The sequence below is a fragment of the Oratosquilla oratoria genome, chromosome 23 (genome assembly GCF_046742065.1).
Source record: "Oratosquilla oratoria isolate Oo_2021 chromosome 23, ASM4674206v1, whole genome shotgun sequence".
In the NCBI taxonomy this organism is placed as follows: Eukaryota; Metazoa; Arthropoda; class Malacostraca; order Stomatopoda; family Squillidae; genus Oratosquilla; species Oratosquilla oratoria.
In genome coordinates, this window is record NC_134799.1 from 35507525 (window position 1) to 35522524 (window position 15000).

The 15000-nt window shown below is 42.1% G+C and overlaps 1 protein-coding gene across 3 annotated transcripts in view; it reads left to right on the plus strand.

The window, feature by feature from the left end:
- Positions 1 to 3601, plus strand: part of LOC143038054 (uncharacterized) — a 340384-nt gene extending 336783 nt beyond the window's left edge. For all 3 annotated transcript variants that reach the window (XM_076206939.1, XM_076206940.1, XM_076206938.1), the window contains one exon: positions 1 to 3601. This exon is cut by the window's left edge and continues 251 nt beyond it. In XM_076206939.1, the coding sequence (XP_076063054.1) occupies positions 1 to 883 (883 nt within the window). In that variant the 3' untranslated portion in view covers positions 884 to 3601.
- Positions 3602 to 15000: the final 11399 nt, after the last annotated feature.

The window sequence follows — 15000 nt, forward strand, 5'->3', positions numbered from 1 at the left end:
GGTCGAGCACCAGGAGCAGCTGTACCAACAGCTTTCAGAGAAGGTCTACTTTAACTGCTCCTCGGAGAGCCTGCCCAACCCGAACCGCGTCGTGGTTATGGTGCCGGGGGACCTGCTCCTCCCCGGGGGCACCTACTACTATTGCCTCGTCATCCGGGAAAAGGGCACCTCCGACGACGAGTCCTTCATCTTCGAGTGCTCCGAGCCACTCCCGCTGTCCGTGCCCCCCTCGGCCACACCTCCGTCGTGGCAACACACTCGTCTCAACGACACGGCGGACGCGGCGGCGACCACTCAGGCCTACCCGACAACCACAGGGGCGGACCTCAGCGTCATGACAGCACAGCAGGCCGGGGCTGCCCTGGTGGTGCACACCCGCGTCCTGGGCGGCGAGGCCTCCTGCCGGTACCACGTCGTTGTCCTGCAGAAGGAGAACGAGGACATTTGGAAAGTGGCTGCCCGACAGCAGCAGCTCAACTGCAGTAGGTCGCGCCTTGCCTTCGTCGACCTGCGCCCGGCCACCTACACCGCCTGTGCTACCCTCCGGGCACCCAACCCGGCGCTGCAAGACATCCTCACAGCCTCGTCCAACGGCACTCGGGTCCTCCTCGAGTCTTTCCCGGCGTGTTCCGCGCCCGTGGATCTGATCTCCACGGGGCTGGGGCCCCTCCTGACACTGGTCTTCACGCTACCCGGCTTGGTATTGATCGTGACCTTGTACATCATTGTGAGACGGGTATGGAAGGGCGGCGGCGTTCTCTGGCGCTGGGACTCGCACAGGCGGAAGCCCGCTAAGTACTTTCTCTACACCGGTGAGGACGACACCAAGTCCGTCAGTCTGGAAGATTTGCCGGAGCCTCCGGAAACCACGACTAAAGTCTGACTCCTAACGGATTCTTCACCCTTCACCGCTTTCTCGTCACAGAGGTCGTCGTCGTCGTCACCTTCTAGAGGAGGGGATCTGTATGATGTTAGACCATCTTTGATCTCTAGATCGTCTTGAGCACTTTGGAAGAAATGTAATCAAGATGATTTGCACCCAGGTGGCCCCACGGAGCTTGGCAGACCCTCAAGGTAGTATTCAGGCTTCCGACCCAACACCAACCTGGTCTTGCGTATTTCCTTCCCGACAGACGCTTCCGAACCTCCAGTGGGAAGAGAGAAAGTCAAGTTGGGTGGATTTCTCACCCCGACTCTAGTCCGGCCTTAGTCAGGTGGTTTTACAGCCTCGTGCCATATATAAGAAGTCCCTGCACACGGCAGTAGTTGTTCTTTGTGGTGTTGATGTTGTAGCCCCCATGCAATACCGGTCCACAAACAGCCCCCACTGTCACTGTACCCTTTTGTAGCTTCCTCGTTTTGGGCAGTCCCATGCTGCAGTGATATGTATGACCCATGCCATATATACAGTTCTACATATTATATTATCACATCAAAAATATCTTCCATCACTGGGCCTCATGCTAAGGAAATCGAAATTGATATTCAATTTTTTGTGAAGGAGAAATCTGCTGTGTGTGGCTGTGAGGCACCCGGGACCAATTGAGGATGCAACACTTGTCTGGCCACTGTGAGTGCTCTTCAAAAACCAGGACAAGACACTGCCTAAGACTTAGTTTACGAAAAGATTTGTGGATACGGTGATGACAGTGTGTTGTTAGAAGTGTGTTTCGGTGTGCCTTAACTTTAAAGTGGTAGACATACACAGTTTGTTTGCAGCCACATTTGGTTAGATGACTGGCCAGAAAACAAAATAGGAAGAGAGAGCAAGATGAACAGTTAGATTATTGCTGTTTCCAAGGGAATAATAAGACGAGAATGCACTTCCCATTGCAAAGCACCAGTTTCATGAGGGTTTAACATTTACTTTTTGAATCATGAACAGAGTAAACCTCGTCACTGGATATATGTATTGCTGTTTATGAACAATGAATGAAGTGACCATTTGAGGGCAGTAATCGAAAATGTGATGTTTATGATCTTGTAAGGATAGTGTACATACAAAGTTTGCATTTTCTGCAATAAAATTTTATCCAAATTCTATAGATGATAGTATAAAGAGAATGAAATTATAGATTTACAATGCATTATGTATATCATTATTAGATATAATACATTAGATTTCATTTGGAAGTTAACCAAAGTGATAACCATTTATATCTTACAGCTGTGTTACCTAAACTTTATAGATGATGTCGCTAGTGATATTCGTTTCATGACTCAATCTTTGCTTTAACCTTCATTCCAACCCCATCATTTGCAAATGTAACCCCACCTCACCACAGCCTTCTCCTGTCCCTACGCTTTCCATTGGCAAATTTGAAAATGTTCACCAATACATACAACATCCAAGAGTTGAATCACCCATAGTCTCATGTAGTTATTAATAATTCCACTCAGTTTAGGATCACCAGTCATTGTTTCCCTCATTCATATCATAATCCTAATTGCAATCCTATCCTTTAATTCCCACACAACCTCCTGTAGGCCTTCACTGCTCATATGTAGCACTCTGCTGGTCCTTTGCTAAATATATACAATCTGGGATTGTGTCTTCAGTTGTATTAGACAACTTCCTGTGAACTCCTGCATTTATTAACAAAAATTCACCCACAATGCATTTATTCAAATAATTTCACCCACGACATTATATCCCTCCTATTTCCATACTGTTGTACAACACAGTAACTTCAGTGATCAAGTGGAAAAGGTCGACTTGGAAGTATTTAGTTAAATACTGTTCCAGGTTTAAACCCTGAGATTTGTACATTGGATGTCCTAGTAAAATAGGTCATTTCCCTGCTCTGTTCTTAGAACTTAAGTACAATCAGTCGTTACCCCAGGTCTGTGGAGTGCAATAGTATATCCATAGTATGGGTTAGAAGGGAAAACATTTCATTTCATAATGTAATGCAGATTGTTTATTATTCCTTGTTTGTAAAATGGTTGGAAACTGTGCAAACAAGTTTATACTTGATAAAAGTGTATTGTCATGAGATCTTGTAATCACTGTCCAGTGACAGAATTTCATAGACAAACATACCTAGGACATTAGACATTTTGTAAAACCCATAAATGGATTTGATGACTTATTCAAAATTGGAATTACATTTCTCTTATTATATAATGTCGTGTCTTCAGAGGAGATATGAAACTCCATATATGTTGAAATATGTTTTTTGTTATTTGCTGATATTTTGACAGAAAAGGTATTCATCAAGACCAGCTGGAAGGCTCAGAGACAAGGGCCAGAGCTTTAACTTTTTATTTACAGTTAACCTTTGTGATCAAGTTCCTCTTTTTTGTAGCTTTGCGTTAGTGCACTGTTTGCTTTGTGCCAATGGGACCGTCTTTGAGGGATCTTGATATAGTATCTCGTAGCTGTTCTGTTACAGGAGTGGAACTATAAAGATCTAAAATAGTATGCATGTAATATACATATAGATACAACAATTGGTGCAGTGTAAAGGTATGACAAAAGGAGCACAAAGGAGAGAAGAAAAGAGAAAGGAAAAGAGTAGGAAGAAAAGGGATTTTTTTTTAACAGAGGCAAGTAACATTGCCCCATCTGATTTTTTTTCCTAGGGTTTGTTAATCCTATTCTTAACCCATTAAACTCCGATGACAAGATTCCTTGTCATTTGGTCAAATAAAACAAAAAATCATAAAACACCAAAATGTTTGATCAAACACCAGAAAAATATGACGTCAGTCCTCGCTTCGCTCGCGAGCGAAGCGAGGACTACTGACGTCATATTCTTCTGGTGTTTGATCAAACATTTTGGTGTTTTATGATTTTTTGTTTTATTTGACCAAATGACAAGAATCTTGTCATCGGAGTTTAATGGGTTAAAGAGCATAGGTTAGAAAACCCTATTTTGTTGAGGAGATACCAGAGTCTAAGAAAAAAATATTTGGAAATAGTTAGCTGTAGGATAGTGGAAGTAGAATCGGTAAAAAGTTTCACTTACAAGACTCCTGAAGATGGCTAGCTAGAAGTTGAAATGCACATCTGTGTATGAATGACTGTAAGGTTTCTATACAGAGGAACTTCTTTTAGTTGAAGACCATTCATCTTGATTCTTTCACTTCTGCTCACAACTTACACACATACTAACCCTTCAGTCATCCCAATCACATCCAAAACCCATCTCTTGTCCCTTCTATTTTAGCTCCTTGTGGATGAAGGATCACCCTTGTTCCCTGTTTATTGCTTAGGTCAGAAGCAATGTAGCAAGATACAGCACCTCCACAGTAGGGCCTTATAACCACAGCTGGTTAACCCCTACTACTTTATTACATGGTGACCCCTGTCATCCACTCAAAAACTTACAAAGCAGACAAGAAGAAATTCTTTCAGACCATGTCAATTTCTCATCTATCAACAACCACTGTCCACTGACACCTATCTCTTGCCCTCTCCCTTCTCTGCTTGACAAATATCCCTTTTGCACCCAATGCCCCTTTGACCCCTGCCTTCCACACTTTATTTGTTAGTCTTTTTCATTCATTCTTTCCATGTGCCTAAACCATCCCAGAATTCTTTGATCAGTCTTGTCTGCCAGCTCTCTTTTCACACTAGCTCTCTGCTTCATCTCATTTCTCACTCTATCCATCCTTGTAAGTCCCACTCTTGTGATTGTTTCCCCACAAGAACCTATGCATTTTTAGAGGGAAGAGACTTCAAAAAAGATTTCTGCTCCACTAACCTGTTTCAAATTAAATCTAAGCCAAAGTATCTTTGCACTGCTCCATTGTGTCTATAAAGCAAGGTTTCGTGATTCTTTGTCCTTGAAAAAAAAATCATCTGTTGTGTCACTACAGCTATTTGAACATGTTATTTATTGGATGGTGACTAGGAATATGTGCAAAGCATGGAGTTTATGTAAATTGAAAAACAATTCCTGCAGTGTAAGAAAATGTAGGAATAATATATCTGCCTTAGCTAATAAGAACATTTGTGTATAATCCCACATTTGTAATGATTATCAAAGTCAAATAGGATGTATAGTAAGTGGGTCTTCCCTGCATTATTTATATGAATGTGAGTCACTTGCATTATATTGATTGCAATTTTATATATTTGTCATGTGATATTTTTCAATCACAACTCATTTTTCACAAAAACAATGCCATTCATCTTAATGAGGTCTTGCCATATATGAACCATTTTACTATACAATGCACTAATCATATCTCTATCACTTCACCCCAAAAATACTAATTGTATTACCATAATCAACAAGGTGCAATCTCCTAATTGCAGCCAACACTACAACTGCCATACCGGTACTGCAACCAGCACAATGCCATCTCTTTTAAGCCAGATTGATGCTTATATTTCAGTATAGGCATCAGGAGATAAGCAAACTTGACATGCATAGACTGGATTGGCAGGCACAACACATCCTATCATATTGTTACCTCACATTGGCACTCTTGACAGAAAACTTGTATTACCACATGCCATCTACATGATACAGTACATAATTTTGTTAGATGATGCTATTTATATTATACATTCATGTATTCAGATTCAGCTGTCACATTTAATGCATTAATGTTGCTTCTTCATCATTTACAGACCCAGCCACCATTGGCAATAATGAGTAATCTTGTGCTCACTATAAAACAAGATATCATATTTATATTGCCCTCCCCTCAGCTCACTCACATACTCTGTAATGCTGACATTAGGAAGCCCGTAATAATAAATCACATATGAAGTGCTCTGCTATATCCATACTTCAGAAAGGAAGAGTTGGTGACATTTTCCACAGAAATCGTGATCAGAAACTCAAACTGTGACACAGCCAGCATGCTTCATTTCCTTTTTCCCTAAATGTGAGCATTGTTTATTTATTTTACCTATATTTGCCCACTTACCTGTTATTCTTTGTACCACCCTGTACATGCTCTGCACATGTTCCTAGGTCACTACATGCTATAAATATCTTACAAGGACAGTGAAACCTCATGCATGCCCATCTGTGCACTCGTTAATCCCCAATGTGCCATACTGTATATAATGTAGAAATGTTTCTGTATATAAATGTTATTACTATACCTCCAAATTCTTTTATAACAAATTAATAAAAGTTATATGAACTTGACTGATTTTATTATGATACACTTTTATTATGACTAAGAAATATAAATCATGATTTACCTACGACCAATATAACTTCTAGATAGATCAAGTTGCGTACCAGAGCCCCTGGTAAAAAAAAATCCTCAGATACACCAAAAACCACTTGAGAATATACATAACTACAGTAATACCATCCACCAGGAGCTGTTATGGAGAAATAGCTTATGTAATGTAAATAACTTACCAGTATAATTTACCACTTTGATTTTGCTAGACTGATTGCACCTATTGGTGCTTATGTGTTTGCCTCTAAGTCTTATCTCAGTTTTAACATTTCATTTTTGTTTCATTTCATTTTTATTCATTTACTGTGGCCGAGCTTACTACAGAATGTGACAATTCATTCCTAAAATCAACCACTCTTTGAGAAAAGAAAAACTTCTTGGCCTTTTTTTAATCTTATGTACATGTGCACTTAGCCTATTGATGTTTTCTTTGAAGAAGATTGTGGTATTCACATTTTCCAAACCCTTTATGATTTTAAGAGTACTTGACTGCCTCCCTTTCTCCTTTCTTCCAATGTGTTAGGCTGGTTGTCTGCCCCACGCTGGGCAGCCAAATGTTAGGCTGATTGTCTGCCCCAGTCTATCCCTTAATACTCGCTTCCAATTTGTTGCTATCTTCTCCCCTTGTGCATCTCATCACCTTTTACCCACATTTATCTTCAACTTTCGCACACCTTCCCAAACTCCGTCAATGACTCCCTTAATCCCCCCTTTGATCCTGCTACAATTGTAGTGTCATCAGAAAACAAAAACTGGCTTATCTCCCATTTTTCTCCATTCTCTTTAACCATCTCCAATCCCCGACCCATTACCCTTGCATTTACATCTTGTACCACCCCATCCATGTATAAATTGAACAGTCCTTGCCCGACAGGGCGCTTACACTTATTTTGTAGAGGTGAAAGGCCGCCCCAAGATCTACCACATAAACCTCCTGAAGAAGTACTCTTACCGGACCGGCCCCGAGGACCACGACATCGACGCCACCGTCTCTGCATCAGACCCTGTCGAAACAGTTTTCGTTACCGTCGCCCTGACATGGGAAGCCCCTGGGAACGAAGAAGACTCGCGAGACCCAGAAATGCCTTCTCATGAAATTCGGACCTGGGGAGATTGTCACATCTCCCCGGAACTCTGCATTTCAACAGTCTAACCTTCAAGAGCTCCTGCAGGAGAGTGTCAGCGTGTTCTCTGATTTATCTGGACGCACGCCCACCATCGAACATCGCGTGGACCTACTCAACCCACAAGAATTCAAACTCCACCACACCTACCCTCTTCCCTAAACCCTAGAGCCACAGCTCCGTATGGACCTTCAACGATGGATCGAGATGGGAATTGTCGAGCCATCTTCCTCTCCTTACTGCTCACCTCTACTGGCCGTAAGAAAGAACTGCACGCACCGCTTCTACCTAGCCAGTTCAACGCCAAGTTTGACGCCGAATCAGTAGGTGATGTATTAGCCATATTTTCTGGGTTCTCGGGAGCCCGTTACCTCTCCCAAATAGATTTAACCACGGATTATTGGCAGATACCTCTCGCCCCGGACACTAAGCCCCTAACGGCTTTCAGGACTCGCAATGGTTTGTTCCACTTCGCGGTCATGCCTTTTGGTATGGTCAACACCCGAGGAAGCTTCTCCCGTCTTATAAAAACCGTTCTTCGAGACATACCTTACGCTTACGCCTATTTTGACAACTTGTTGGTGACTACTCCGACATGGGAAGAATACCTGCAATCTCTAAGGGCCCTGGTAGCTTTCTTACAACACCACGGACTCCACGTCAAGCCTTCGAAATATGAGTTCGGCTATCCGGACCTCCAGTACCTAGGCCATGCGGTAGGGAAAGAAAGGTTCCGCCCACTGTCGGACCGGGCTCACTCCCTTACACGGACTGATTTGCCCAAGGATAAGACACAACCCCACTCTTTCATGGGCCCAATAAATTACTATTCCAGATTCATTCCTGCTTTTTCAAACCAGGCCCATAGCCTCCACGGCCTCCCGAAGAAAAACTCCCCAGAGGCCATCCCTTGGACAGACGCCACCATAGCTGCGTTCCACCAACTAAAGGATTCTCTGCAGTTCGTCCCTGTTCTCCAACTCCCCGACTCATCCATGCCTTTTGTTCTAGGAACCGATGCTAGCGGCACCGGACTGGGAGCGGTCCTCCTGCAACCGAATCTCCTGGACCCTAGTCGTCTACAGTATGCCTCCCGGAACCTGTGAAGAGAAACATTAGCCATCTACTGGGCCCTTCAGAGGTTTGAGCTCTACCAAGAATTCGAGCTACAGACAGACCACCGTCCGCTCCTGTACCTGCAGTTTGCTGACCGACTTAATCCGTCTTAAGAGGTGGGCCCTCTAAATCGGCCCCTTCAGATTCGGCCTCGTCACATCCAGGGCCAAGACTACCTGGCCGATTTCCTGTCGAGGTTCCACACAACCACACCGCCAGCCTCGACTTCCGTGAGGGCGTGTAAAGCTTGTTCTGGCCCCGTCCCACGACATTTGACCTCCGAGGCCTCCCAAGGGGTCAGCCGTGTGACTCATATGCCGTCCAGCCGAGTGAGCCACAGCTGGCCGCATGACCCTCACAAAGATTGTTTGAGGAAACGCACGTGCAGCTCACCAACCTAACACGAACCCTGTTAGGCCCCCAAAGATGACTAACCAGTACCGGCGTCTGCCACGTAAGACACCACAAAATCCTTTTGAAGAAACGCACATGCAGCTCACCAGCCTAAGACGGACCCTGTGAGGCTCCCAAAGATGACTAGCCAGTGCCGGGGTCTACCACGTGAGACGCCACAAAGCCTTTTGAAGAAACACGTGTAGTACCAGCATCGGCCAAAGATGACGCAACCCACGCTTCCCCTGGCCACGAAAGCTTCTTTTAGGAACTCACGTGCGATACCAGCCCCATACCCTCTGTCTACGTGAGTCAGTAGCCTGAGAATGTTTTGCGTCCGACTTCCCTATGCATCACACTTTAACCTCACACCAATTAAGAGCACGGATCATGACCTGCCCTTGTATATAAGGACGGACGAATTATAGCATCAGGTGACCATTAACCTTTGCATGTATTATAATTAGGAAACTTTTTTATTAGTGAGGACTCAATAATTTTTCTTTTGAAACTACAATTTGAATTGTACACTGTAGCTGCATATATATATATATATATATATATATATATATATATATATATATATATATATATATATATATATATATATATATATACATCTTTATCAACCACAATGCACTTTGATCTTAAGCCATCGACATCGGAAGAACCGTGGGGGCACATGCAGAAACTAAAACGTGGGTTGAACGCAAACATTCGTGTATGTGTATGTAACTCGAGCATACAAATATATAAGAAAAGTTGCGCTCAACTTATATCTCTCTTGATGGTGTATTGGTCTAAGTCAATACGGCACTGGTAACGTGGCCGCATCCAGTAGTTCGAGTCCTCGGGCGCACTACGTTTCAATTTCTGCATGTGCCTCCACGGTTCTTCCGATGTTGATAGCTTAGAATTAAAGTGCATTGTGGTTGATAAAAATGTATCTCTAGTCACTGGGACCCATTCAGTGTTGTACATATATATATATATATATATATATATATATATATATATATATATATATATATATATATATACATAATTATATACATTATATACATATACTCGTATAGACATATGTATACACACACACACACACACACACACACACACACACACATATATATATATATATATATACTATATATGTATATATACATATTTATATATATATATATATATATATATATATATATATATGTATATATATGCATGCTCTTAGTCTGTTGGTCGTCAGGCCGGACGGTCCTTCACCGCTTTCACTATGCCTCTCCAGATGGTTCTATCCTCTGCCAATTCTTTCCAGTCCTCTCTTGGTGCCACCCTCTCCACGTCCTTCTTTACTCCATCCATCTGTACCTGGGTCTCCCTACTGGTCGTCTGCCCTCTACTCCTCCTTCCATCACCTTCTTTGGTAGTCTGTCTGCCTCTATTCGTACGCAGTGTCCAGCCCACCTTGCTCTTCTTCCCCGTATTTCATCCTGAATGTACGGTTGCCGAGTCTGATCTCTAATTTCCCTGTTATGTCTTCGTCTCCATTTCCCTTCTTCTTCATCATATACTGGACCGAGGATTCTTCTCAGGATATTGTTTTCAAAAATTTCCAGTCTCTTCTCCCTTTCTTTTGTCAGTGTCCATGTCTCACATCCGTACAGGACTGTTGGTTTTATTACAATGTTATATGTTCTTATCTTAGTTCTTCTGCTGATGATCCGACTCTTCATTACAGATGCCAGGGCATGGTAACATCAGTTTCCTACAACTACAACTACATATATATATATATATATATATATATATATATATATATATATATATATATATATATACATATATATATATATATATATATATATATATATATATATATATATACGCAGGAAAAACACTGGGAGCGTGCGTTCTTGAAAATGCAAGGTTGACCACGAAGAAAAACTATTAAAGCAGAGCGCTTTCGTGTATTCACATCTTCAGTGCAATACACGATGTGAATACACGAAAGCGCTCTGCTTTAATAGTTTTTCTTCGTGGTCAACCTTGCATATATATATCTATATATATATATATATATATATATATATATATATATATATATATGTATATTTATATGTATATATGTATATATATTACACACAGGACCCCACAGTCGTTGAAAGAATAAACTTCGAATAAAGAATAATCCTATATTTCGGCTATCAACTGTAGCCCTCTTCAGGAAAGTAAATAAGATAGAGAACAGAGGGGACTTATAAACTACAGTAAGAAGAGATGTGGACAGTTGACCTCACTCAGGCGCGGGGCAAACTGGGGTGGCGGAGGAGGGAGGAGGTGAGGAGAGGGGAGGATGTAGCGTCCGCATCAACTTGGCTACTGCTGCGCGTGAGATAATGTCAGGTGTCCACTGCCCTTTAGAAATATTAATATTAGGGCATTCCTCAATTAATGCTGATTCGACTATTTTCCTCCTGAAACCGCAGTGGGACTTGAACACTAGTCTGGCCTTACCCCAGTCGAAAGAATGATTCTTATTTTTGACATGAAGAAATACAGCCGAATTTTCTTGCCCATACCTAATTGACCTTTTATGTTCTGCCAATCTAGTGTTCAGGTCTCTCCCGGTTTGACCCAAGTAAACCAAATCACAATCTTTGCAGGGCAAACAATAAACACCAGGTGACTCAACTTCCTTCGGTTTTTGTTGAACGTTCACAATTTGCTTACGCACGGTGTTAGGATAGTGATAGGCAATAGTGAGACGTTCATGAGGAAACAATTTAGTAGAAGAACTGATGGTATTATTAAATGGAATTTTTAAAATGTCCTTAAAGGAGCGGTGAAAACTTGAGGGGACGGAAGTTTTAAAATGGTTGGCCCTAGCCTTACTGAGGGCTTGATCCAGAAACCAAGGTGGATAAGCCAACTTCTCAAGTTGACATTTGATCACCTCGATCTCATGGTCCAGAAGTTGAGGACTGCAAATCCTGAAAGCCCTCAAGAAAAGGCCAGAGGCAACACTTTTCTTAACATTGTCAGGGTGATTGCTAAAAAAGTGGAGATAACTGCCTGAATGGGTGGGCTTACTTTTTTAGCAATCGACTGGGGTAAGGCCAGATTAGTGTTCAAGTCCCACTGCGGTTTCAGGAGGAAAATAGTCGAATCAGCATTAATTGAGGAATGCCCTAATATTAATATTTCTAAAGGGCAGTGGACACCTGACATTATCTCACGCGCAGCAGTAGCCAAGTTGATGCGGACGCTACATCCTCCCCTCTCCTCACCTCCTCCCTCCTCCGCCACCCCAGTTTGCCCCGCGCCTGAGTGAGGTCAACTGTCCACATCTCTTCTTACTGTAGTTTATAAGTCCCCTCTGTTCTCTATCTTATGTACTTTCCTGAAGAGGGCTATAGTTGATAGCCGAAATATAGGATTTTTCTTTATTCGAAGTTTATTCTTTCTCCGACTGTGGGTTCCTGTGTGTAATTTACAAATGTGCTACTACATTTCTGTTTAGAAAATGTATATATATGTATACACACATATATATACGTATATATATATATTTTTTTATATATATATATATATATATATATATATATATATATATATATATATATATATATGTACATGCATACATATACCAAGGCTTTTTCCCCCTTACAAGGGAGGTAGCCAAAAAGGAAAAGGCATAAATTCATTCCCACCCATTGTTTCACACTAAAACTCCGTGGACTGTCGTAATCATGCGTTTCAACCTGCGAGTATATTACAAATATCCTTACATAAATCCACAGTATACATAACGTGAAAAGTATTGAAACCAACAAAAAACACTTGTACAATTTACATTGAAATTAAATGAGCATAATCCTCTAAATAACCATCAATAAATCTTTTGAATAATCCTAACTACAATGACAATTACAATAGTATGAAATATACAGACATTAGTAACAAATAAGAAGTCCAACATTCCTCTATGGCTAATTACACGATTATAAATTTCACAATTTAAGCTATTGTAAGTATTCATCTAAATCATATTCTATACAAGCACTATATTGAAATCAGTATCATCTTACGCAAACAATCTGTTAACCGTAATACAACGCTCCTATCACATCTTACATAAAATTTAGACATCATAACTCACATTAGTGCTCCAAGCCTTCTAGTGTGAAAACCAAACCATCACCCGGGCAGGGACCTAAGTCCTCACATTTTCACCTCGGTTGCTGGTTCCTCAACCGCAGCCCGCCTCACACCTCGAAATCACCGACGAAAATGTTGGTGTAATGAGCGTCACCTCCCTAGTAATATCCACGTGAACAAACTCATAGCGATACGCGCAGAAACGGTTCCCTACACAAATACAGTATACAAGATCCCAAAGGAATAAACATGTGATGCATTTATTCAATAATTACAGTACATTAAATAGATACAAATAACTTTAATCAATACAAAATAAACATACAAATGCACAAGTCATCCTAAATGGTTCATACAAACAACTTGAATCAATATCATCGTATAGTGATGATACAATGCATTTATTCAATAATTACAGTACATTAAATAGATACAAATAACTTTAATCAATACAAAATAAACATACAAATGCACAAGTCATCCTCAACGGTTCATACAAACAACTTGAACCAATATCATCGTATAGTGATGATACACCCATTCCATCCCTGAATACACTCCGCACCCCTCCACCCTCCCTCTCATCTTTGCACCTCCTGGATGATGGGTCATCCCTGCACCTTGTCCACTGCCCTGGGTCAGAAGCAGTGTCGCAAGACACAGCATATCCACAGCAAGGCCGTTTCATTAAATCGGCGACCCCCCTCTCCGTCCCCCCATGCATAAAAGGAGAAGACGGGGAGAAATCCCTTCGGGCTGCGTCAAAATTTGCTCACACATATAACCTCACCCCCCCATTCCCCCGCCCATTCCACCTCATGCATCACAACATCATCCATATACAACCATTCTCCATTCACCCCTGTCTTCTGTCCTCTCCCGTCCTTCTTCAACAGACATTCCCCTCTTCCCCAAAGCCCCCTTCACCCCATCCATCCACCTCACCCTAGGACGTCCCTTCATGTTCACTCCCTTCACATCTGCCTTCCATACTTCTTTTACTAGTCTTTCTTCACTCATTCTTTCCATGAGTCAAAACCATCCTAATACTCTTTCATCAGCCCTATCTCCCAACCCCTTTTCCACCCCTGTTCTCCTCATCACCTCCTCATCTCTCACTCTATCTAGCCTAGTAACCCCCATCATACTTCTCAGACACCTCATCTCAAACACATTCAAACTCCTTCTCTCTTCCTCTTTTATGTTCCATGTTTCTGCCCCATACAGTGCTGTTGGCACAATCACTCCTTCATACAGTCTCCTCTTAGCATCCATTCCCAAATGTCTATTCCTCATTACACTTTTTAATCCACCAAGGCATTTACTCGTTTCTCTCAATCTACATTCTACCTCCACCTTCACTCCACCTTTTCCTGCCACATTTGCACCCAAGTATCTAAAACTATCCACTTCCTCCAGTCGCTCTCCCTTAATGTTCACTTCCAGACTACTGCCATTTTCACCCCTTGTACATCTCATCACCTTACTTTTACCCACATTTATCTTCAGCTTTCTTCTATCACATACTCCCAAACTCTGTCACCAACTTCCTCAATCCCTCCTCCGATCCTGCCACAAGCGCAGTGTCGTCAGCAAACAACAGCTGGCTCACCTCCCACTTTTCTCCATTTTCTTTAACCATCTCCAATCCCTGACCCACTACCCTTGCATTTACCTCTCGCACTACCCCATCCATGTATAAGTTGAACAGCCAGGGCGACATACCGCATCCTTGACAAAGTCCCACCTTTACCTCGAAGCACTCACTCTCTCCATTTCTAATCCTGACACAAGCTCTACTACTCTCATAAAAACTCTTGACAGCTCCTAGAAGCTTTCCTCCTATCCCGTATATCCGCAAAACATCCCACAGTGCCTTTCTGTCTACCCTGTCGTAAGCCTTTTCCAGGTCCATAAAGGCCCAAAATACATCCTTCCCCTTTCCTATAGCTTTCTCACATATCTGTCTTACCACAAAAATCTGATCTACACAACCTCTACCCGTCCTAAATCCACACTGTTCCTCACCAATTACTCCCTCTGTTCCTCTCCTAATCTT